This window comes from Protomyctophum bolini, assembly GCF_963924005.1.
Source record: "Protomyctophum bolini genome assembly, chromosome: 17".
Taxonomy (NCBI): domain Eukaryota; kingdom Metazoa; phylum Chordata; class Actinopteri; order Myctophiformes; family Myctophidae; genus Protomyctophum; species Protomyctophum bolini.
The window spans coordinates 14262205-14285147 of NC_137878.1; the positions used below are offsets into that span (position 1 = coordinate 14262205).

At 41.9% G+C, this 22943-nt stretch overlaps 1 protein-coding gene across 1 annotated transcript in view; it reads right to left on the minus strand.

Moving 5' to 3' along the window:
• The window catches only part of grin2da (glutamate receptor, ionotropic, N-methyl D-aspartate 2D, a), a gene marked incomplete at its 3' end in the record, with an annotated part of 168608 nt that overhangs the window by 55238 nt on the left and 90427 nt on the right, over window positions 1-22943 (minus strand). Inside the window, exons 6-8 of the mRNA XM_080787099.1 lie at window positions 22510-22624; window positions 13784-13989; window positions 1683-1851 (exon numbers count right to left, since the gene is read on the minus strand). Of these exons, the coding sequence (XP_080643225.1) occupies window positions 1683-1851; window positions 13784-13989; window positions 22510-22624 (490 nt within the window). The remainder of the gene's footprint in view (window positions 1-1682; window positions 1852-13783; window positions 13990-22509; window positions 22625-22943) is intronic.

Here is a 22943-nt window from a genome sequence, read left to right on the forward strand (position 1 = left end):
TTTGTTCCTCTCATTTAGTTTAAGTACAAATGTGGGCAGGAGAGGGAGGAGGAGGCATGCAGGCAGTTAAAGTACAGAGGTGGAAAAACTGCTCAATGTTTCTAACTTAAGTATAAGTATCCATACTGCAATGTAGAAATACATTTTAAGTCTGGTGATCAAAATGTACTTGAGTAAAAGTAAAAAAGGCATAAAAATATGCATGCCATTTCACAGGTTCATGTATAACAATATTTTGAAAGCTCACAACTCGTCAACTCGTCACTTTTAAATTGGATATTTTCAAATAGTCAGAGTATACTGTATATAGAGCTAAAGTGGATAATTTAGGCTAAACATAGGCTATTGCAATAATAATGGGAATCTACCACGTAACTCGTAACTAAAGTTTTCAAATAATTGCAGTGGTGTGAAAAGTACTTGTCTCTGAGATGTAGTGGAGTAGAAGTGAAAGTATTGATAATTGGAAACAATCCAGTAAAGTAAAAGTACCTCAACATTGAATTTGAGTACAGTACTTAAATACTACTTTCCAACACTGCAACGGAGGCACAGTAGGGGAGAGGATGCACTGACAGGATTTCAAGAGATTGAACACTGAACAAACAGCACATTGCTTTACTTTCTCAAGGGCAGTCCGTTCGTTGCAAACATTATTTAATTTTTTCATTATTAATGACAGCTCCAGTCATGCATTCCAAGACATATTCCACATAATTGGGCTTCATGGGGCCACAGCAAGTCCCATATAGCATGGTCGTGCCCCCTCTTCCCCTGCAGGTTTCTATTTCCCATTGTCAGATATGCATAAAACCTGAATGTAAATGTTTCATTTCATTTGCAGCCATATGAAAGCAACAATACCCTTTTTGATGCTTGTTACTGGGTTCATGTGTATGCGGCACTTCTCCCTCTGGAACTTGATACATTATGCATGTTATGGAATCTATATCAAAGTGAGCGTTTTTTCTTTTGTGGACTGCATTATGTGGTACTGCTCTTGTGACCTGAACGGATTTGATAATGGGTGTGTGTGTGGGGGGGGGGGGGGGGGGGGGAGTGGTGCAACGTAGAAAGAGGACAGAAGAGACACAGTGTGGAAGTGAAATACACAAGCAGATAAAAAATAATACCTTTCTCACAATGCACTACTCTCACGCTCTGTAGCCAGACGATGGCAGATAAATCTAGGGACATCTACATAAGATAGGCCTAATTGCTGGAACAGCGAGGATGACAGGATAACAGAAAAAATAATAATACTGGGTTCGAGTTGTAACACATAATTTAAAAACTGAGATGAGGGAACTAATGTTTTCAGAATTTTTACAAATATGTTTTCACTTTTCTGAAAACCACGCATTGGACCTGAAATACACATTCTACCACTGTTTTAGTCTATTATGTACTGTATTAGGTACACAGTAAACTTCCTCAGTGTTAACCCACTTAGACCGGGAACCCCAATACGTAACTATACCGTGTTTTCCAGGAATCTAAAGTTTACCAGAAAACTAAAGTCAGGACATAGAAGTCGTTTTTAGTATCAGCCTCAGGTCTAAATGGGCTCATGTATTAATGTGTAGTAACACATTGGTTACATTTTGCACACTTTCAGAGTTAACATAGTTCTTACTGTGTCACGTGCAAAGTGTACACTATAGTACAGAGTAAAGTCTGACCTCGCCCACCATGCCGTTCCATTCTCCGTCGATGTTCTTCCCGTGCCTGCCGTTGGTCACCAGGTAGAGGTCGTAGGTGAAGCCCACGATCTTGGCCAGTCGCTTGAGGACGTCGATGCAGAAGCCCTTACAGCAGTGCTTCATGGGGCCGGAGCCGTCCACCACCACGCTGGCAGAGAGAGAGGGAGGGGACAGTGGAGGAAAATAAAATAAAATAAGCAACCCCTAAGTCTATGAAAACAAGCCCAAACAGTATCTCATTTCAGAGATAGATAGATAGATAGATAGATAGATAGATAGATAGATAGATAGATAGATAGATAGATAGATAGATAGATAGATAGATAGATTTGGGTTTCATAGGTTTGTGATCATAAGCATTGCATCAGTGGTTTATTTGCAATTGCCTTTTCGATTAATTCACAGAGATGAAATGATCCATGCTTGCAATCATCTATTGTGCTGCGTTGCTTCCACTGTGTGATTTATAGTCTGATAAACGATGCAAATAGGATTCTTTAATAAAGTGGTTATTAGCATTACACCATTGTTCTGTGTACTTCTATTGATTAATCTTTCTACGGGCAAGCCTGACACCAAGAATACATTTATTTCACATCTTTGGACAGTTTTATTAATATACAGACAGATCCCATTCATACTACACAGAGGGTGGCTATTAAAGCTGAAACAACTCCTGAAGAATAATTGTGTCTTTACTCTTTAGATGTAGAGAGGGTGTCAGACTTTAGTCTTTTCAAAGTCTTCTGGTGTGTAGTATAGCCATGACAGTATGCTATTACAACAGTCAAAACTGATTTGATCTGCCACTATGCAGTGGTGTAAGTACATTTAGTACTGTACTTAAGTAGAATGTGTACTTGTATTTACTTTACTGGAGTATTACCAGTGTTCTGTACTTTGACTTGTAGGCCTACACTACAGCAAATCTCAGAGACAAATATTATACTTTTACACCACTACAATTATTTGAAAACTACTTGTACTTACTACTTGTAGTTACTTTTTTCAATAGTTGTTGCGAACGCAGTGATTGCGAACGCAGTGAGCACTAACTTTGAGACCCTGCAGAGCATGTCTGTCTGTCTGTGTGTCTGTCTGTCTGTCTGTCCCGCTGTTACACCACCCGCCCGCCACCAGAGGGCGCAGCTGTATCACACACACAAAATAAGCATGCACGCAAAATAAAAATGAAAAAAGGTCTGTGTATGTGTGTGTGGGTGTGTGTGTGTGTGTGTGTGTGTGTGTCAGACTGCCACAACAGCTGCGTTCGCTTCCCGCGTTAACGCGTCTTACTGGTAGTATTATTATTACAAACCATATTCACCACTCCAGCCCAATATAAATTCCGGCCATTTGAAAATGTTCACAATGCATATTGTGAGCTTGTAGATTGGACATTTTCAAAGATGTGATATTTTCAAGATTTTTAATATACATTTGAAAACTTGAAAAATCCAGGACTTTTACATACTTACTAATATTGACACTTTTCAACCTATCTTCATGTAATAGGTCTTATTATCGTATTATATGAAGATAGGTTGAAAAGTGGTGAAGTGGTCCTTTAAATAAAACATATATGAATCCACTGACACTGACAAGTACCTATTACAACAGTCAAAACTGCTTTGATCTGCCACTAAGCATTTTGGATTAGAAAAACATTGACAAACGCGTTTATTAAACGACCATCCTGTCCCTGTGTGAGAGAATTATATATTACCTTATTCACACCCCATTGAAGGGCCGCTTCACTTCTGCTATTTACAAGCTCTAAAAGGCCGGAAATGATTTATAATTACCAACTGTCGATCCAAATATAAATGAAACTGTCAGGGTAAGTGGCAGTTTGCTGCAGAAGCAGTAGCAATAATTAATCGCATTGATCCACGGTGAAAATTATACTTCCAGAGCTCCCCCGGTGATACTATAATCCTTGCTGAGCTTCTGTTGGTAGAAATAGAGAACTTGGCTAGATTTGAATGCCTTTCAGGATTTACTAAGTGGAATAAATGAGGGATATAGGCCTACTGTATGGCACTGGCAAGTGAACACGAAAGTTGTCCATCTGCTAGCTAGCTCAATGGTGCTGTGGGTAATATAGGAAATCACCCAACCCACCCTCTGTGGTTCACAACCTGCGCTGAACCGGCCTACCTAATGTTGTGTTTCCACTGAACACAAACTGGTTCAGAACCCTAAAAGTTGGTTTCTTACCCTGAACTGGGAACTAAAGTGGACATGTATTCTACAGCTTGGAAGATACAGATGCGATACAGACAATGGCAAAAGCGAGTGAAATATCATCATTTAAAAAAATTAATTAAAAGGGAAATTTTGACCGGTCTAATTCGACACATCGCTGGCCAGGCATAGCATTTGGCAACTGGGGATACCACTCCACAGGCGTGCTCTCTAACTCTAACAATGGTTCTGCTTAACACTGGAAACGCCAGCTGGTTCCGAGAAAGCTCTCGTGGTTAAGAATGCTTTCCACTACGAGCAAAATTAAATGTAAAATATACCTGCTGGTCTTGGATCAAACCCCATGCCACAGTATTCTCCCCTAGTAACCTACCTACCTACTGTCTGTCTGTATTCTCCCCTAGTAACCTACCTACCTACCTACTGTCTGTCTCCATGCCACAGTATTCTCCCATAATAACCTACCTACCTACTGTCTGTCTCCATGCCACAGTATTCTCCCCTAATACCTACCTACCTACTGTCTGTCTCCATGCCACAGTATTCTCCCCATATAACCTACCTACCTACTGTCTGTCTCTATGCCACAGTATTCTCCCCATATAACCTACCTACCTACTGTCTGTCTCTATGCCACAGTATTCTCCCCTAATAACCTACCTACCTACTGTCTGTCTCCATGCCACAGTATTCTCCCCATATAACCTACCTACCTACTGTCTGTCTCCATGCCACAGTATTCTCCCCTAATAACCTACCTATCTACTGTCTGTCTCCATGCCACAGTATTCTCCCCTAATAACCTACCTACCTACTGTCTGTCTCCATGCCACAGTATTCTCCCCTAATAACCTACCTACCTACTGTCTGTCTCCATGCCACAGTATTCTCCCCATATAACCTACCTACCTACTGTCTGTCTCTAAGCCACAGTATTCTCCCCTAGTAACCTACCTACCTACTGTCTGTCTCCATGCCACAGTATTCTCCCCATGTAACCTACCTACCTACTGTCTGTCTCCATTCCACAGTATTCTCCCCTAATAACCTACCTACCTACTGTCTGTCTCCATGCCACAGTATTCTCCCCTAGTAACCAACATACCTACCTACTGTCTGTTTGCTCTAAGTACAGTGAACTACACACTCTCTATAATATGTAAATAAGGGCATATTCACGTCTGAAATGTATGAGCTCAAAAAGGCTAGGGATTATTTATAATCACTGACTGTCAATCCGAATCTGTGTACGTGCGTGCGTGCATGCGTGCGTGGTGTGTGCATGATTGTTTGCCTTCCTGTCATTACCTACATGAGTCTGTACTGTAGTTAAAGCCACCTTTTTGTAAAAACTTAAGGGCTGTGCTATAAGGAGAGAAGAACCTGTCTAAAGGATGCATTTAAAGAAGGAGAGGGGGGATAAGGAAAGAAGACGTGGACAGCATGAGCGGCGAGGGTCGAATGAGGTAAAATGCAAGCAGACAGAAGCATAAGAGGGAAGGTAGTGGGAAACTAAGACTTAAGGACTAAGGAGGGAGAATTATAGAAAGGGATTTGTCATAAACAGACTGAGATGTATACTGTAAATATTGTTCAAGAGAGGAAGTGGGCGGCTGGGCGTGTTCACAGCAAACACTGAGTGTTTGAGGGGACAGAGAAGGGCAATATGAATTATTGGAAAAGGATGCAAGAGTGTGATCGAAATCAGCATCCACCCATAGTGTTGTATTGTTGTGTTTGGAGGGCAGAGACTCTGTCAATGAAACAGCAGAAACAGCATTACATCCTGGCTCTTTGGAGGTCAGGACCAAGAACCTGACCGCTAGGCCGGCCCAGCCCAGTGAGAAGACTTTGATAACATTCGATCTGGAGGCACAGCGGGAGTCCGTACGGTGATGTGGGGGTCAGCGGTAGTCCATGTAGTGATGTATAGGGGCCAGCATGTGTGAGTGTGTGCGTGTGCGTGTGTGTGTGTGTGTGTGTGTGTGTGTGTGTGTGTGTGTGTGTGCGTGTGTGCATGTGTGCGTGTGTGCGTGTGTGTGTGTGTGTGGTGATTTTGGGCGGCAGCAGGGGTTTGTCTGATTATCTGGCTGCTCAGCGGGGAACGACAGGCTCAAATGTATTTTGTCTGGCGGTCTGCTCCTGGCCATTTTATTGAGTGAGCTAGGCGAGCTAAGGGTTCATTTTGGGCTAAGATAAGAGAAGTCAAAGTGAGATGCAGCCCCTGCATGCCAATAAATGAGGGGAATAAGGCTGGTGTGTGTCCAACTGAACACCTCGGCCAAAGTGAGATAAACCTAGTGTCTACTGGGGGGATTGATTCAATGACACTTAACACTTATGGTGCTGGGGAATCTTTTTCAGAATAAAAAGAGCAAACAAATATTTCTCAAAGCTCATTGCCTCACAACCACATGACCCTAGAGTACTGTTCCAGACAATTGAGTCTGAAATGGGCCCTCCTCCAAGCCCTTAGAAGCCTCCCCAGAAATGGTCAACAAGTTTGTCTCCCACTTTGTGGAAAAAATAGAGGGCTGAAAATCTCCTCTGCACCCACAGTCTCCCCAGATTGTCCCCTATTAATGACTACATTTCTCCAGTTTCAACAGATTTCCTTGACAATCCTAGAAGATTTAATCTCTCACATGAGCGCCACCTCCTGCCCACTCGACACCAATCACACCAGATTCCTCAAAGAGATTCTCCATACGGTTGGTCCAGACATATTATCTATTATGAACTGCTCTCTGTCCACTGGCTCTTTCCCAGCAAGCTTTAAGAAGGCCTTGGTCCAACCACTACTTAAGAAACCCTCCCTTTGTCCCCTGGTCCTGAATAATTTTAGACCGATCGAACCCAGGACCTTCTAGCTGTGAGGCGACAGCACTACCGACTGTGCCATTGGATTTTAGCGATCACCTTTTATATTGATAAAAAAAGACCGAAAGACATGTCCACCCGCGGTTTTATTTAGTGTGTGGACGTCATCATAAGTGTTAAGTATAATTTTGGCGTATCGGGATAGTTTTTGTCTGGACTGCATTTCTAGGAAGGGCAAAGGTCATATTTTAAGTTTGATTTTTTTATAGTGATATATAAATATAAATAGCCTATGTGAAAAAGCCACTCTCATATATTGCCTATTTCACTAAAGTATAGTATCTCTACACTTTGACTCAACTACTGGAGTTGAGTACTTTCTGACCACAACCAAGTCTAACTCAGATTTATGGATTTATTATAATCCTTAAGCAGCTAATGTCAAAGCTCCACTTGCTGCTCAGTAGCTGACAATAGAAGATTGTGGATGTATTGAGCGGACTCCCATGTGGGAATCGCCTGCAGCATGAATGGATGGCTCTTTTAACAGAGTTGCTGTAAAAAAAAAGACAAAACTGCCCATGCTTCAGTTGACTTTCCCTAATTTAATAAAGCTATAAAAGTCAGTATTGGACAAGTCGATAGACTACGTGCCATGTTAGACCCACTGTCACCTAACAGTAGCGGGCGGTCTGTTAGTCACTTAACTATTGTGCCCTCGGCACTAGTTCCCTAGCAACGTCACTAAGATGTGAAATAAAAAACACACTGCAGCTTGTTTTGTAAGTGGTTTGTTGTTGAATGTTGAATGAGTTCACAAACTGTGTGAACGCTGTTAACTGCACAACCCGTAGAGCCGTGACTCCGTGTCTAGTGGGGAGCCGTTTTGGTGCAGCCATGCAAAAGTAGTGTCTCACAGACGGCGCCAACTGCGAATGTGGGGATCGACTACAAACTGTGGAACACGTGCTGACCAGCTGCTGTCTGTCTGTCTGTCTGTCTGAACTGTCTCTGCGTGCGTGCGTGCGTGTGTGTGTATGTCTGTCTGTGAACAGCTAATCTTTGAAGCTTAAGTGGATACTTGATAACGTGTTGTTTTGCCTGTGCAGCAAGATGTAGATTGCGGTACAGAGTCTTACAGATTTGCTACTCTCTGTTCCAAAGACTAGATTAGCAACTCAACGGGGCCCGGCTTTTTTGCAACTAACGGAAAGAGTTGTGGAACAACAAATATCAAATATAAATAAATTGTGTAATAAAGACAGAGTGCCTCCATCTCTCGCAAATACGCTGGCAGCAGATATCATGCATGCATAAAATGTACGGTACGTATGTGAAAGGGAATGTATTTGCTGTCACAAAGTGAGAAGCAGCCTAATGGCCTGCTTGTGTAAAATGTCCCTTAGAGGGTTCATCGCCATGCAGGCTTGTGGTGGACATTGTTGTCAAAATGATATTTTTGCCATGGACATACTGTCCAAATATGACCAGATAAGTTAAGGGATCTTGGATGTGCCAACCATTCTTAAGAAGTTCTTAAGAGGAAATGTGTTCTTAGACCCACTTAGGAAGTTTTTAAGAAGGTTTTGGGATCCCTTAATGTTTTCTTAGCTGTGATTTGTTTGTAGGTAAGAACAGAATCTACGCACACTGTGGAGCACTCTTAGGGTGCCTTTTTTGTTAAGTGCAATCTGAAAACATAAAGGAAAAGCAGCGCCCTCTGTATGATGCTCAAAACTTGGTCTGAGGACCTCAAGGGGTCCCTGAGGAAGTTCCAGGCAGTCCACAGCAAAATATGGAACATTTTACCACTTTAATCCCATTTTATACTTTGAAAATAGCCAATCTACAAGCTCACAAACGTGTCCCATTACTGCCCATTTTGAGCTTGTAGATTGGGGGGGGTCTGCAGAATGCATGTCAATTTGGGGGTCCTTGACATGAAAATGTTTGAGAACCACTGGTTTAGAGTTAACAACCCAACCCAAACAAACGCACCATACCCACCACATAAAAATAAACTGGAAAAATACAAAAGATTTGGCACTCCACATATGACTGGACTTCTCTTAGTCTAATACTAAAGTATTTCGAAGTTCCAAAACAAAACTCTACTGTCTACATTACATCTCAGAGACAAATATTGTACATTTTACTCCGCTACAATTATTTGAAAACTTGAGTTTTCTTAAGTAAGTTACTTTATAGATTTGTATTATGACTAAACATACTGTACATTAACCACTTCAGCCCTATATACATTTGGCCATTTGAAAATAGCCTATCTAAAGTTCGCAATGAGCTTGTAGATCTGCTAATTTCAAAAGATTTTTAGACATTTTACACATTTGAAAACATTTGAAATGGGACATTCTGGTGATTTTGCATAATGAGTATTTTCAAATTTTGGGCCCCTTTTGAGCCCAAAAATGGACGGCTGTCCACCTCATGAACAGCTCTCAGCGGGTAAATGGGGCTGGTCAAGGTCTCAGGTTCCAACTCCGATATTTTAGATTTTCCCTCCCGGACCCCCGTGGCGTTTAAGAGGTTAAGTATATACCAATACTTTTATAAATTAAAAAGTACATTTAGTAAATTTAAAATTGCAGACTTTTAAAAAGAAAATAAGTAGACCTAAACCAAAATTAAATTAAGACAAAAAGAAAATCAATTACTGTACATTAAGGATCAAGGACAAGGTAGCAGAAAAAACTATAAGAAAGAACACGCAGCTGCATAAATGAGAAAAAGGACTGATAGAGATAAACCTGTCTGAGAATACTGGAAGCAAGCGAGAAAAAGCAGAAAAAGAAACAGTTTGACGAGCATGAGAGCCTGGGTCTCGGCCAATAAAGTTGATGGATTTTTGCTTCTTATCTCGTTATTGGCCAGATTGCGAGCTGGCATGCTTATCAGGGACATACCAGAAGCCCAGGCTACACACACACGCACACACAAGCACAAATGTGCGCATGCACGCACACAAATGTACACACACACACACACACACACACACACACACACACACACACACACACACACACACACACACACACACACACACACACACACACACACACACACACACACACACACACACACACACACACACACACACACACACACACACACACACACACACACACACACACACACACACACCTAGTGCTGATGTATATTATTACGTCTTGGAAACAAAATCTTTTGATCATCAAAGACACGGTTTTTTTTTACAGTGAAACGTACAGTCTACTGTATACCAGTGATGGAAGAAGTACTCATTATGTTTTACTTAAGTAAAAGTATCAATACTACCTATAGCCTACTCTGTTAGACGTAAAAGTCCTGTATTCAAAATGTACTTGTAAATTCCAAGTAGGTGTACTAGCATCAAAATATACATAAAGTACCATATTGTAGTCATTGCACAGAATGTCCCATTTCACAAGTTCAAAATGTATATAAACCTTTTGAAAAAAGCAGATCTACAAGCTCACAATGCGTCGCATCGTGACACATTGTGAGCTTGTAGATTGGCTCTTTCCAAATTGCTGAAATATAGGGCTTCCCCCCCACTGTCACTTACAAAGGTGTTCTTGACTGGATAATAGCGACACAACTAAAAAATGACTGAAAATGTCAACGTGTCCTTGAGCAAAAACCCATTCCTGCCTATGCTCGCTCGCAGTGCGTCTTGTTCTAGACAAGAGTGACAAATGACTGAAATGTGAGCGCAAACGAGCCATTAACCCGGCCATTTGACCTGAGATCAGATTCTAAAAATGTCTTCTACATCCTGACAGTTTTCTGAAAAAGCTATGTTTCTATGTCAATCGTTCTTTGATTTTTCAAAAATAGCAGACCTAGGCGCGCTACGAGCTTGTAGATCTGCTATTTTTCAATAGCTAAAGCATAGTGCTAACACCAAAAGGGGTTCCCGCCAAAAATGGGTTAAACGTGTATGAGCATGGATAAGGGCCGGCAGGGGCTCAGGATCCGTGGCTCCTGGCTGATGACTACTAACTTTCCTCTGAGGTCAGTGCCATGATCTTCATATATACTAGAGACGGCCATATATGGTGGCGTGATGTGACAAGAGGCGTGATGTCACGAGGAGTGACCATATAGAGACCAGAAATGGAGGCGTGATTTCATGAGGCGTGACCATATATGGAGGTGTGATGTCACGAGGCGTGACCATATATGGATGCGTGACCTACAGTCACAATCAATAAGGAACCGTGCAAGCCAAACAAAATCTAATGTCCTGCAATCCCAAGTGCTTCAGTTCAAATATGATTATTTTGGGGGTCCCTAGTTCAAATATGATTATTTTGGGGGTCCCCAGTTCAAATATGATTATTTTGGGGGGGTCCCCGGACAGTTCAAATATGATTATTTTAGGGAGTCGCGGTCTGAAAAAGGTTTGGAAGAACCACTGCCTTACATGGTTGCCCCCTTTGCTGGTTCGTTGAATGTGTACTGAATATAACACACAATGTGTCACGGCGTTCCGTTTGTTGTGTTTTTTTTGCCACCTCACTGAATGTCTTTGTGTGTGTGTGTGTGTGTGTGTGTGTGTGTGTGTGTGTGTGTGTGTGTGTGTGTGTGTGTGTGTGTGTGTGTGTGTGTGTGTGTGTGTGTGTGTGTGTGTGTGTGTGTGTGTGTGTGTGTGTGCGTGCGTGCGTGCGTGCGTGCGTGCGTGCGTAAAGAGCTTTTAGAGGGGTCGCAATGACTAGAAAATAAGGCATTGATATTGTACAAATGTGGTCCATTTACTCGTGTTAGCTTAATGGAGCATCGTGATAGTTCAGACAGTCACGGCACTCAGGCTGTTCCTCACACTCAGTCACCCTCGGATCTCATTCACTAACAAGCTAACACGTACGCCCTCCATCCTAATGGTGGTGTGAAGTAACTAAGCACATGTACTCAGGTAGCCTACTTATTTTGAGGATAGATTTTTTTTACTTTCTTGAGTATTTAACAATTTTCAATACTTTTACTTCTACTCCACGACATCTCAGAGGAATTGAACTTTTACTCCACTACATTTACATGACAACTTTAGTTATTATAGTTACTTTGTAGATTTAGATTATTTTACAAAAGATACATTAACCACTTCAGCCCTATACTACACTTCCTCTGCCAACCTGGGGAGGGCAGCGGACTGACCTCATGCTTCCTTCTATGCATCTCCCTGGTTGGACAGCGCGTGGAAGGAACATGTTATTCCTACCAGATCCTTTCCCCTCCATCAGGCACCCGGCTGGCCAGGGGGAGGTAGTTTAGAGACCAGGATGACTGCATGTTTTTTGTAAGGTTACCTAATCCTACCCTATAGGGGACACGGGGAGAACATTTCTACAGAGAAAAGCCCTTTCGCCAACCCCGCCTCGGGTATGGGCACCGATGACTAATGAGGTGGAGGAGAGAACACGCCCCAGCGCCCCTAGCGGGAATCAAACCCAGGACCTTCTAGCTGTGAGGCGACAGCACTACCGACTGTGCCAAAGCTAGTTTTGACCAGAGATGCCATCTGGAACAAGGAATTGGCGATAAAGGCGATTGAAAGAAACAGATAGAACGGACGTGGGTGCGTGCGCAGTTCAAGATGGCACGCTCCAGTGTTATTGACAACACCAGCTAGCAGCCCAATGCTAACGTGAGTAGCATTACGACTTGATCAATCAAAAGTACTATAAAAGTACCAATTGCCGAAAATCTCCGTCAATGGCGCCAAGCGTAGTCATTCCCTGCCGTTGACGGAGATCTACAATGCTTCACCGATGATGACGGAGATCTCCGTCATGTTGTCTGCTCAGTGGTTTATGATAGATATAGCGCTCTTCGCCAACGTTTTGATGGTTCTAGGTTGCAAGCAACGGACACAACCGGAAATTAAACAGAAGTAAAAATGTTGCCTGCCGTTCGCCTACACACATATTTTGATGCCAATACTTGTACTTTTACTCAGATAAATTCTAAATACTGAAATTGTACATGTAACTGCATTTCTAGATTGTGGTATTACTCAAGTAAAACATGTGAGTACTTCTTCCTCCACTACTATACCTTCCCAGCTTAGTCCTTGTGGCAATTAGTTCTTCAGTTCACTATGTCAATATGTTAATGTATGGATTCCTGTGGAATGTATGATGCTATCTGTGTATTTTAAGTAATGCCCTTGAAGGGTTCAATGTTATGCCCATGTAACAACTCTGTATCTCATAAGGCTCTGATTCAAGGGGTGTTTGTGATCTCAGATTATGCGCTATGCCTGCACAGATAAAAATCTATATCACAGGAGCGGAGTCCCGCTGCCAAATGTAATGCGATATCGCTGCAATAAATCGCTTATCTTGATCAAAGTGCCTGACTGAAATAAACCTGCGTCGGATAATCACCCATATGGTATCAAGAACACCAAAAGTGTTACAATGGGGTTTAAATTCAAGTGAATCCTCGGGTGTGTCAGTGTCTCATGCACTAGGTCTCTGTTGTCTTCAGTGTCTATCCAGTGGTTTGCATTGTACATTTCTGCCATATATTAGATGTACACGTATTATTGTGTGCGATATTTTCTTTTGTACGGTATAGTAACATGAGGCATTCATGTCACCCCACTTCTCAACATATTTCCTTCCTTCCTTCCTTCCGGGGGACGATGATTTACAATTCTGTTCCTATCGGGGCATATGGCACTGAGTCGGCTCAAGCGGCCTTCGCAATGTCGCGACAGCTCGCATCTTGTGGCTCTCGTTTTAATTAGCATTTCTTTATTTAATCAGACCCATCACCCTCTTTACGTCTTGGGTTTGATAACTGCACTTCCACACCAGTGCGGTGTTTGACTGGAAGGGTACCCCCTTCTTCCAGTCACCGTTTGACTTCTTCGGGATATCCATCCCAAGAAGTCAGAATGGCGCCTTTTCCACCGGGTTGAACCGGTTTGGTTCCAATAATCTAGAACGGAACCAGTTCTAGAACCAAAGTTCTTTTGGTGGAAAAGGGGCCATGCACGGAGCATTGCGGGCGGCGTTGTGTACCTGGTGTTGACGGGCATGCGGCAAGGCACAGAGTCCCGTATGCAGGAGCTGGTGCCGGGGTCCGCCGGCTCCACGATGACAAAGGGCCTCTCCTCCAGCGTGACCACCCTGAGGTGCTGCGTGTCGTCCAGGGGCTTCAGGAAGGAGCCGTAGCGAGACCAGGGGTGGTAGCGCAGCCGGAGCTGGCCGTTCTCCCACCAGCCCACCTGGAGAGTACCCGCGCGCGCACACACACACACACACACACACACACACACACACACACACACACACACACACACACACACAAATTATGGACTTAGACTGTTATTCGTCTCAACTGCTTAAATGTATGGAAATGTCAAGTAAGTATTTTCAGTCTGTCGTTACTATTAAGCTTTCCTCGTGATACATACATACATCTTTATCGTAATGACATTAATGTAAAGTGCCTTGGGTGAAAAAGTTATTTCCAGGGGTGACCTGGAAACCACTGCTGTAGAGGATCTGAGGGAGTTGGCATAATAGTGATTAGACTGGGAGATAAAAGGGGGAACACAGAAGTGAGATCACAAAAAATCCCACTTTGGGAAAATATCATCACTTTGCAGGACTTTCCTTAACCGATTCTGACCTGAGATCAGATTAAAAAAAAAGTCTTCTACATCCTTGACAGTTTTCTGAAAAAGCTATGTTTCTATGTCAGCGGTTCTTCGATTTTTCAAAAATAGCAGGCCTACAAGCTCATAGCGCACCACCGAGTGGCGCGCTACGAGCTTGTAGATCTGCTATTTTTCAATAGCTAAAGCATAACATAATTCTAACACCAAAAGGGGTTCCCTGCCAAGAATGGGTTAATCTTGCGTCATTTCCCGCGAGGGCATTTGGCCCTTAACAAGCGCAAGAGCACATATACAGTCTCCACACACACTCACACTTGCACGCACACACCCACCCGCTCAATCTGCATCGTTATATCACTCATTAGTCATCTGTTGACGACCACATTAACACAAGCATCCAAATTGAAATGTTAGTGCACTTGGCAGAACACATCAGCCAGCAAGTCCAAGGCCACAAATCTCTGTCTCATCATTACCTCACTTAATCTCTGCATCTGTCTTTGTTCTTTTTCACTGTTTCCATCACCCCTTATCTCTCTCCCAGCCTCATGCTCACTGTATTTCATCCAATAGGCCCCAGTTCCTGCCTACTGAAGCATGTGTCCCTAGCGATGACATCAGGGAACGACAGCTTTCTACCCCTGAGGCAGGACTCCAGAGAAGAAGGGAAGATATAACAGCTCTGTAGCAGTGGCCGGCAAACTGCGCTCTTCTGGATCGGACCAGTGAAGAAACACAGGGAAGGTTGCTGTTTGTTTGGAACAGTACTGAACAATTAAACTCAGATGTTCAGCATACCTATAAATCTGATCATTCTACAGGCACAGCCCTGACAGAGATGGTAGACAAATGGTTATACTGACAAAAAAAAAGATGGTTGGAGCTGTATTACTAGACTTTAGTGAAGCATTTGCAGATGATTCGACTGTTTATTATGCATCGAACAGTTTACTTGAGATAAAAAACACACTTCAATCTGAACTGAAACTATTACTTGACTGGATATCTGAGAACAGACTTGTTCTGAATGTAGCCAAAACTAAGTATAATGTTCACTGCTAGAAATGCTACTAAGGAGGTTACTCAGCTGTGCCTACCCCTTAAGGAATCAAATATTGAACAGGTTCAAGAGGCAGTTTTGCTGGGTGTCACACTCGATGGACAGCTAACATGGGAGAAACATATTGAAAATATTGTTAAGAAAATGGGCAGAGGAATAGCATGCATCAAAAGGTGTTCATCGCTATTGACACAGGCACTAGTACTATCTCATCTTGATTATTGCTCTACAATTTGGTCGGGTGCAGACAAAAAACATCTGTCCAAGCTTCAAATAGCTCAGAATAAAGCTGCAAGGCTTGCACTGCACTGTCCAGTGGGTGTGAGGCAGAGTACGGAGAGTTTGCATGCCAGTCTCTCATGGCTCAGAGTAGAGGAGAGGTTGGCATGCAATTTAGTGAGTTTCTTTATATATTTGTCATAGTAAACAACCAGTTTGTCTGTATTCACAAATACAGTATGTGAGAGATCGTCATAGTCATGCTACCAGGCAGGCTTCTAGTGGCCACATGGTCAAAGAAAAACCCAGAACAAATGTGGTTTGCAGATCTGTAATGTTCAGGGCTATTTGGAACACGTTACCAACTTTAATCACGGAAGCACCCAGTAAGGATAGTTTTAAGAGGCTCCTTAAAAGACACCTGATCAATTACCCTAATTTTCATTTTAATTAGCTGACATAATTTAAGGGGATGTCTTGTTTATTGTTTTTATTTCTCTGTACTTTTAATGTCTTAAATGTAAATTTGTATTCTGAATGTATTTTTGCAAGATTGTACATGTTTTAATTGTGTTATTTTTATTGTGTTGTGTTCCATGTATTGTTTGTCATGGACCCCAGGAAGAGTAGCTTCTACTTCGGTGGCAGCTAATGTGGGTCCATCTGAATAAAGAATGTCCAGTCTGAGTAGAGAGAGGGAAGTGACCCGAAGTTCAAGTTACTCTGCAGGCCAAAAAGCCACCGCCTCGCTCGCACCATCGCAGCCTAGGATCAAATACTACTGTTTATTTTCTCTGTTTATAGTAGGCTACTTATTGTGACACCATTTCAGCAGAGTACAATATTGCTGAAGGGGAATGAACCTCCCACTGCCCCTCTCTAAGACAAAACTAAACACGTCTCACTGGAGACAAGAATAAAATTGCAGACTAATCACAACCAAACTTTTAGACAAATTAAGCCTTACAGTGTATACTTACTTATATTTTACTGCATATTGTTTGACATTTTTTTTTACGTTTAGGTAATGTCATTTTAATCAGTGTTCAGCTGATTATCTTGTTCTTTCTTTTTTTTTACCCATTTCAAACTGTGCTGGGTCACATTTTGTGCAAAGTGATGATCAGTGCCTTCTCTCCAGTCTGGCAAGAAGCTCATTATTTCAATATAGTATGCTGATTAATTGCATTTTAAAATTGATTAATACAATTTTGAATTAGCCCTTCGCAGCGCTCTCAGGTGAGTTCTGTGATGAACGACAGGAGAGAACTAGGTTGAATAATTAGTGACTCCCAGGGGTCATCGTCATGCTGGCTTGTGGCGGACATTTTTGGTCGAAATTAAATGTTTGCCATGGACATACAAAATGAGTAGACAAACACAAAGAGCTAGCCTTAAATGACCATTACATGTCTGTAACTGTACAGGGTCCATTTGGTTCCATTTGTACACTCTCAGAGTCCTTTTGAGAAAAGCTGTCCTAGTGGACTCCTAATGTGTCATGGGTCTCATGATCAAAATAAGAACATAATAGTGTGTGAAGACTAAATCTATAACGAGGTCAAGTCTTGCCACGGACACATTTGTGTCATATGAAAGCATGGAATCATAGCTTCAAATTGACACATTGGTTGTTCAGTTTGACCCACCAGTTTTGGAGATATGGCTTATATAGAGTAATGTCTTGCAGAAAATAGCGAGTTAAGAAAACAGGCTTGAAAGGTTCACTTCTGTGGTCTCTATACACCTGTTTAACTATTTTTTCCCCCTGGTACGTATTGTATATACGGACGTCGACACTAGGTGATAATTTAAAATCAACAAATATGCCGGTACACCGGTCTACAAGCCACATTACATTGTGTTACGAAGCGTTATGAGCTTGTAGATCGGCTATTTTTGGCTGATGTTCTTCGTAGAATATGTATGGGTTTCAAGTGGTTAAAACAACCTGAGTTCCTCTTCCACCTCCAGCTGAGCACCCACAGCTTGTTCAGACAGCCATGTTCAGCAGCGATCAGCAAACACACTCCATGATTCAGTTCAATGGACTTCAATTTGGCAGTTTTACACTCCTGGGAAATAGCTGGGCTTCAGACAAATGAGAATTTCAGTGTGGCTAGAGGGCCAGGACAGGAGATTAGAACTCCAGGTTCCACGGTGCAAGATGGGATCTAGAACTGTGCTGCTCATATGCTGCTTTTAGCTTAATAATTAGTGGCAAAGTATTCATGATCAATATTTCAAATGACGCATTATAAAAGACGTCAGCATTTGTTCCTGTCTTTTGTCACTGTGTCAATGTGGAAGTTAACTATCTGTCTGTGTCCCTTTTGTGCCCATACTGTATATGGAGATCTCTGTAGTATGCAATACCCGTTGTCATAGCACCCATTTTAACTGTCTGTCTGTGTCCCACATGGAGATCTCTGTATCTGTCTGTGTCTGACGAGTGCAAACTGAGTGTGAAAAGTGGACTGGTTAAGTAATCAATTGGCAGGTGAGGGGACTTGGCTTCATTAGGTCCACTGGCAGAGCCTGACCACCCTTTTGTGGTGTTTCTGGACGGTGTATGCCACCGACTCAAGGCACATGTGTTGCATTTTTAAACTGTTTTTAATATTTAATATCATATTGTCTATGTCCCTCAAACTTATTTCTAATGGCAGTCCCCATTTCTTTCTGGACTTTGAAAGCAGTTTTAGCTGCAATACCACAATGTCCTGAGGTGGTGGGGGTGCTGATATGCAGATTATTTAATCAGTATAATACTGATACTATAAAACCAGGCTTGTTTCCATTCCATGCCAGCTTGGAAAATCAACAATGGCAGACGGAAATGCAAATTTGGAACTGAAGACTGAAGCAGAGGAGGAATTATACAAAGTAGGGTGGCATTGCATCACGATGAGAAACTGACAAAATCAGTTGAGCTGTTCCTGAGAGCAATTTCCATTAAAGAACCCATATGATATGAAAGCCTGATTGTTCAAAACTGGTTATTTGTGGGGATAGAAAACACATTATGGGAGCCCCAAAAACACAAAATAAATTGAAAATGTAGAATTTTATGTTATAGGTCCTTTAAATTTGAAGTTGGTGGGGCAAACGGTTCTCGAGTTACGTGCATTACAACCGTACACACACAAGAAAGCGGCTAGTCGGGAATTCTCCTTTAAGAGGTTAAGTGTGCAACCGACCCATAGAGACAGTGTCATCCATCCATCCAGCTGGCTCATGTAGAGACAGAAGGCTTCTCTCAGTAGCACTCTGAAGCCCTGAAGAAGTGTTGAGCTCAGTGGAGGAAAGCTTATGCAAAAGGTCATGCTGTGAGTTGGTGAACTGCTTTTGAAACACAGTGACGTTGACACTGAAACAGCTGTGTGGGAGCAACAAGTCCTGGGTTCAAGGCCAACCAGTGACTCAGTGCGGTGACTGTGTGCGTGTGCGTGCGTGGTGATTACTTTTTAGGTTGGGTGTCTTATCTCACCGTGCCAGGAAAAGTCTCATTTTATTAAATGTTTTCATTCCTAATTTTGTCGTTGCCAATTCCCCCATGTGCTCTGCGGTTCCTGTCAATGTCAATCCCATCACCCCCAGCTGGCACGAGGCCGGCTGTGTGAGGATGTAGGTCTTTCTCTGCTACACCAATGAGTCAGCAGTCTCTTCTTTTCTCCCATGACAGCAGTGTTGATATTGACAGCAATTTAGTTTTTTACTTTAAGTCAAAGTCTTTTGAATAACATTTTTAGTCATATTAAGCTCACAACGTGTCCCTCTGTGACGCGTTTTGAGCTTGTAGATCTGTTGTAGATTCAGAGTGCAACCCCCAAGTGCAAGCAAACTGACTCGTCTTTTAGTTCTACTGGATGTCTTCTCCACTGTAGTTCCTCCCTAACAATTTACAAATTCCTAAAATGTTTTACATGTATGGCAATAAAGGCTTCTGATTCTGCTTCTGATATTGGACAATGTTGGCCTTAAAATGCAATGTTGGTAACAAGCCGAAATAAAAAGGTTTTAGAATAAAATATAATCATTGTGTTTGAATGTGAAGCTGAAAAAGCCTTTTGTGATGTCGAAGGCTGCAGATTCAATCAGTGTTTTCTGGGGAATCTTTCAAAGGGTCAACACGTTAGAACATTTTTAAACAAGAATACTGCATTTGAGCGTGCATGGATTTGAACTGTGCAAACAATGGCATTGAAACAAGCTTCAAAACACACTGAAGAGTCGTGGACATGCAAAGAAAGAGAGGTTTTGCCAACTCCAACGTTTGCAACACAGCTTTTTAAGTAAAAGTAAGACATTAGATCTTGTGCAGCTCTCATTTTTCCAAGACCTCAGACAGATACAAAGTATGTTTCTCAATGAGGCTTTTAAAAACAATGTAGGGCCTGAAGCCCGATTGGAAGCAAAGATGGGAGTTTGAAGAAGGCTATAAAAGCATTTCCAATGCTGCTGTATTCCCTGATACTGTAGACAAATAAAACTTGAACTTGATACAAAGCACCCTATAGCAGTGGTACACAAACTCTTCAGGTTGAGACTCAAAAGAAAGTTAAATGTTTGCCCGGATCCAAAGCAAACAACGCGTTGCTTTGCGCCACAATGTGATCTTGTATATCAGATATTTTCACCACATTATTATTTTTATTCATGTTTTTTTTTCTTTTTCTTTTGATCTGCTCTTTTCAAAACAATTGTAGACATTTTGAGAGATTTTAGTCTTTTTACTTTCGTAGTTTATTTTATATATGGTTTTTAGATATATCTGCTTTTAGAATCGGCTTCAGCTGGGGCTTAATGGATTGAACTATGTTTGCCAATCTCCCAAAAATACCCTGTACTGCTCTATTATCCAGTGGAAAAGCCTTGAAAGAGCATAGGGGAGACGATAGGAAGCAAAACCCAATGCTCCCTGAAGATGAGGCAGCGATAGTTTCCTGCCGCTTACACCATGCAGCGTTAAACATTGATAATGTCTCCTGACTGACAAATGCAGGCCAGATATACTTCTTGAGTGAAAACAAAACAAACAAAAAGAAAACAAATACGTGTCGTGCCAAAAAAGACTGATACTTGCAAGAATGATGAAATCAGTCAGAGCTCTCCAGAAATGATACTGAATCTTTTTTTAAGCAGTTGCCATGAAAACAGACAAACAAACAAAAAAACTAGACAATATTTTTCAGTTGCTTCCAAAAGTCTGTCTGTGTATCAGCTTTTGAGTACAAACGGTACAAGCTCACAATGTGTTGCTATGCGAAGCATTGTGTGCTTGTAGATCATGTAGATCTAGAATAATGAGTACCGGTAATTTCGAGTACATTTTACTACTCAAGTACATTTTGAATTCCAGACTTTTACTTGTAACAGAGTATTTCTACATTGAGGTAGTGATACTTTTACTTCAGGAAGAAGAAGAAGAAGAAGAAAAATAGTACATTTCCTCCACCACGTGGTTCAGGGAGATGTTGTTGACAACGCAAATTCGGCAGAAAACTGCCACCTAATTTAAATAAATTATTCACGTCTTGTAATGTATAATTAAGACTATTAAAATTAGGCCATCAAAGTCTTGATTTGCATTGAGAGCAGCTGTTCATTTTCTTAAAAGGTTCAAGGCTGATGAAGGAAGATTTCAGATGAGCTGGCAATTGAGGAATATCTAAACATGACTGACCTTAATGAAAGACCTGAGGCCAATTCTACAAATGTCTTCTAAATCTTAACAGTTTACTGAAAATCATACTGTATATGTTTATGTTATACATATATAATATGTTTATGTTTATGCTATAGCAGTGGTTCTCAAAAATGTCCATGTCAAGAACCTCCAACAGTAAATGAATTTGAGTTTCACATCTATCTCATTCCCTTGATTTTGCACATGGCACATACAAAATCAACCTCTGCATACAAATTCATGTTGGAATATTACACATCGCTGCAGTATCTGCTAGTTGTGGAGCCCAGGAAGACTAGCGAGGAACCACTTGTGGATGGGGATCCTAATAAAGAATACCGTATGACAACTTTACAGTTCCTTTCTTATGACCCTCATCAGATTTTACTGCATTCGGACACATATTGTTGGCAAGCGCATTAATTTATGTCCCACCGCTTGGAAACATGGGAGGCCGTAAGGCGCCGGGCCAGGGACAGACATTTTGAGTTGTGACAAAGGTCGCCTAAATGTCATTAAGGCTAATTTAAGGTTTATTTGCTCGACTGAGGTCACAAGAGTGGTGAGGAATGAGGAATGAGCCTTTCTCAGAGCAGACTTTAGATCCAAGATTACTGTACCTCAGAGAGAGAGAGAGAGAGAGAGAGAGAGAGAGGGGGGGGGGCGGCTTTCTGTGTGTAGTTTGCATGTTCTCCCCGTGTCCCCTAGCATGGGTACCCTCACAAAAAACATGCAGTAATCAATGCAGAGAGAGAGAGAGAGAGAGAGAGAGAGAGAGAGAGATAAACCCAGTGGGGGATTGGGTAAGGGCAACGGAAAGGCGATGAGTTAGCATGTTTGATGGGGTGTGAAATTGCGGTTAAACGGGTTTAGCCACCTCGCTAATATAATTAGTGTCAGGTTCAGTGTTGGACACAGCTACTCAACCACAGTACTCAAAGTAGGGCTAGGCTATAGATACCTGTGCATTCCTCCTGGGCAAAAAATATTATATGTACATGCTAAAGTTTCTCAGTCAAATTTGTAATTCAGTAAATACTACAGTTATATTATTTTGTTCGAATGAAAGCCTAGTTTGTACTTTACTACTCAAGTGAAGTACACACTCAAAACTGTACTCGAGTAAATGCTTGTTATGTGCAGCTGGGTCACTCACCTCCTCCCAGCCTTTCCCATTGGTGTAGGAGATGACGTCCAGCAGGGGATTGGACAAGTAGCCGTCACTGTTGAAGGAATAGTCCCGCCCACCGATGGATATGTTCGTAAAATACCTGGGAAAGAAGATAAGACATTAGTACATGGTTAATATATAATTTACCACTGTATAAACGGTATATTTTTAAGCGATGCTCCTCGTTTCTACAACTGAATGTGTGTACTGTATAAGTCTCCATGAGCATGAGATGTCCTCCTGCAACTGTTCAAAACACAGATGGGAACACAAAGTGTGATTCTACACACACAAACAATCTGAAAGATACAGCGAGCATGCACGCACACTTACGCATGCACGCACACTTACGCATGCACGCACACTTACGCATGCACGCACAGCGCACATTATAGCAGCAACCTGCCGTTTCGATCTTT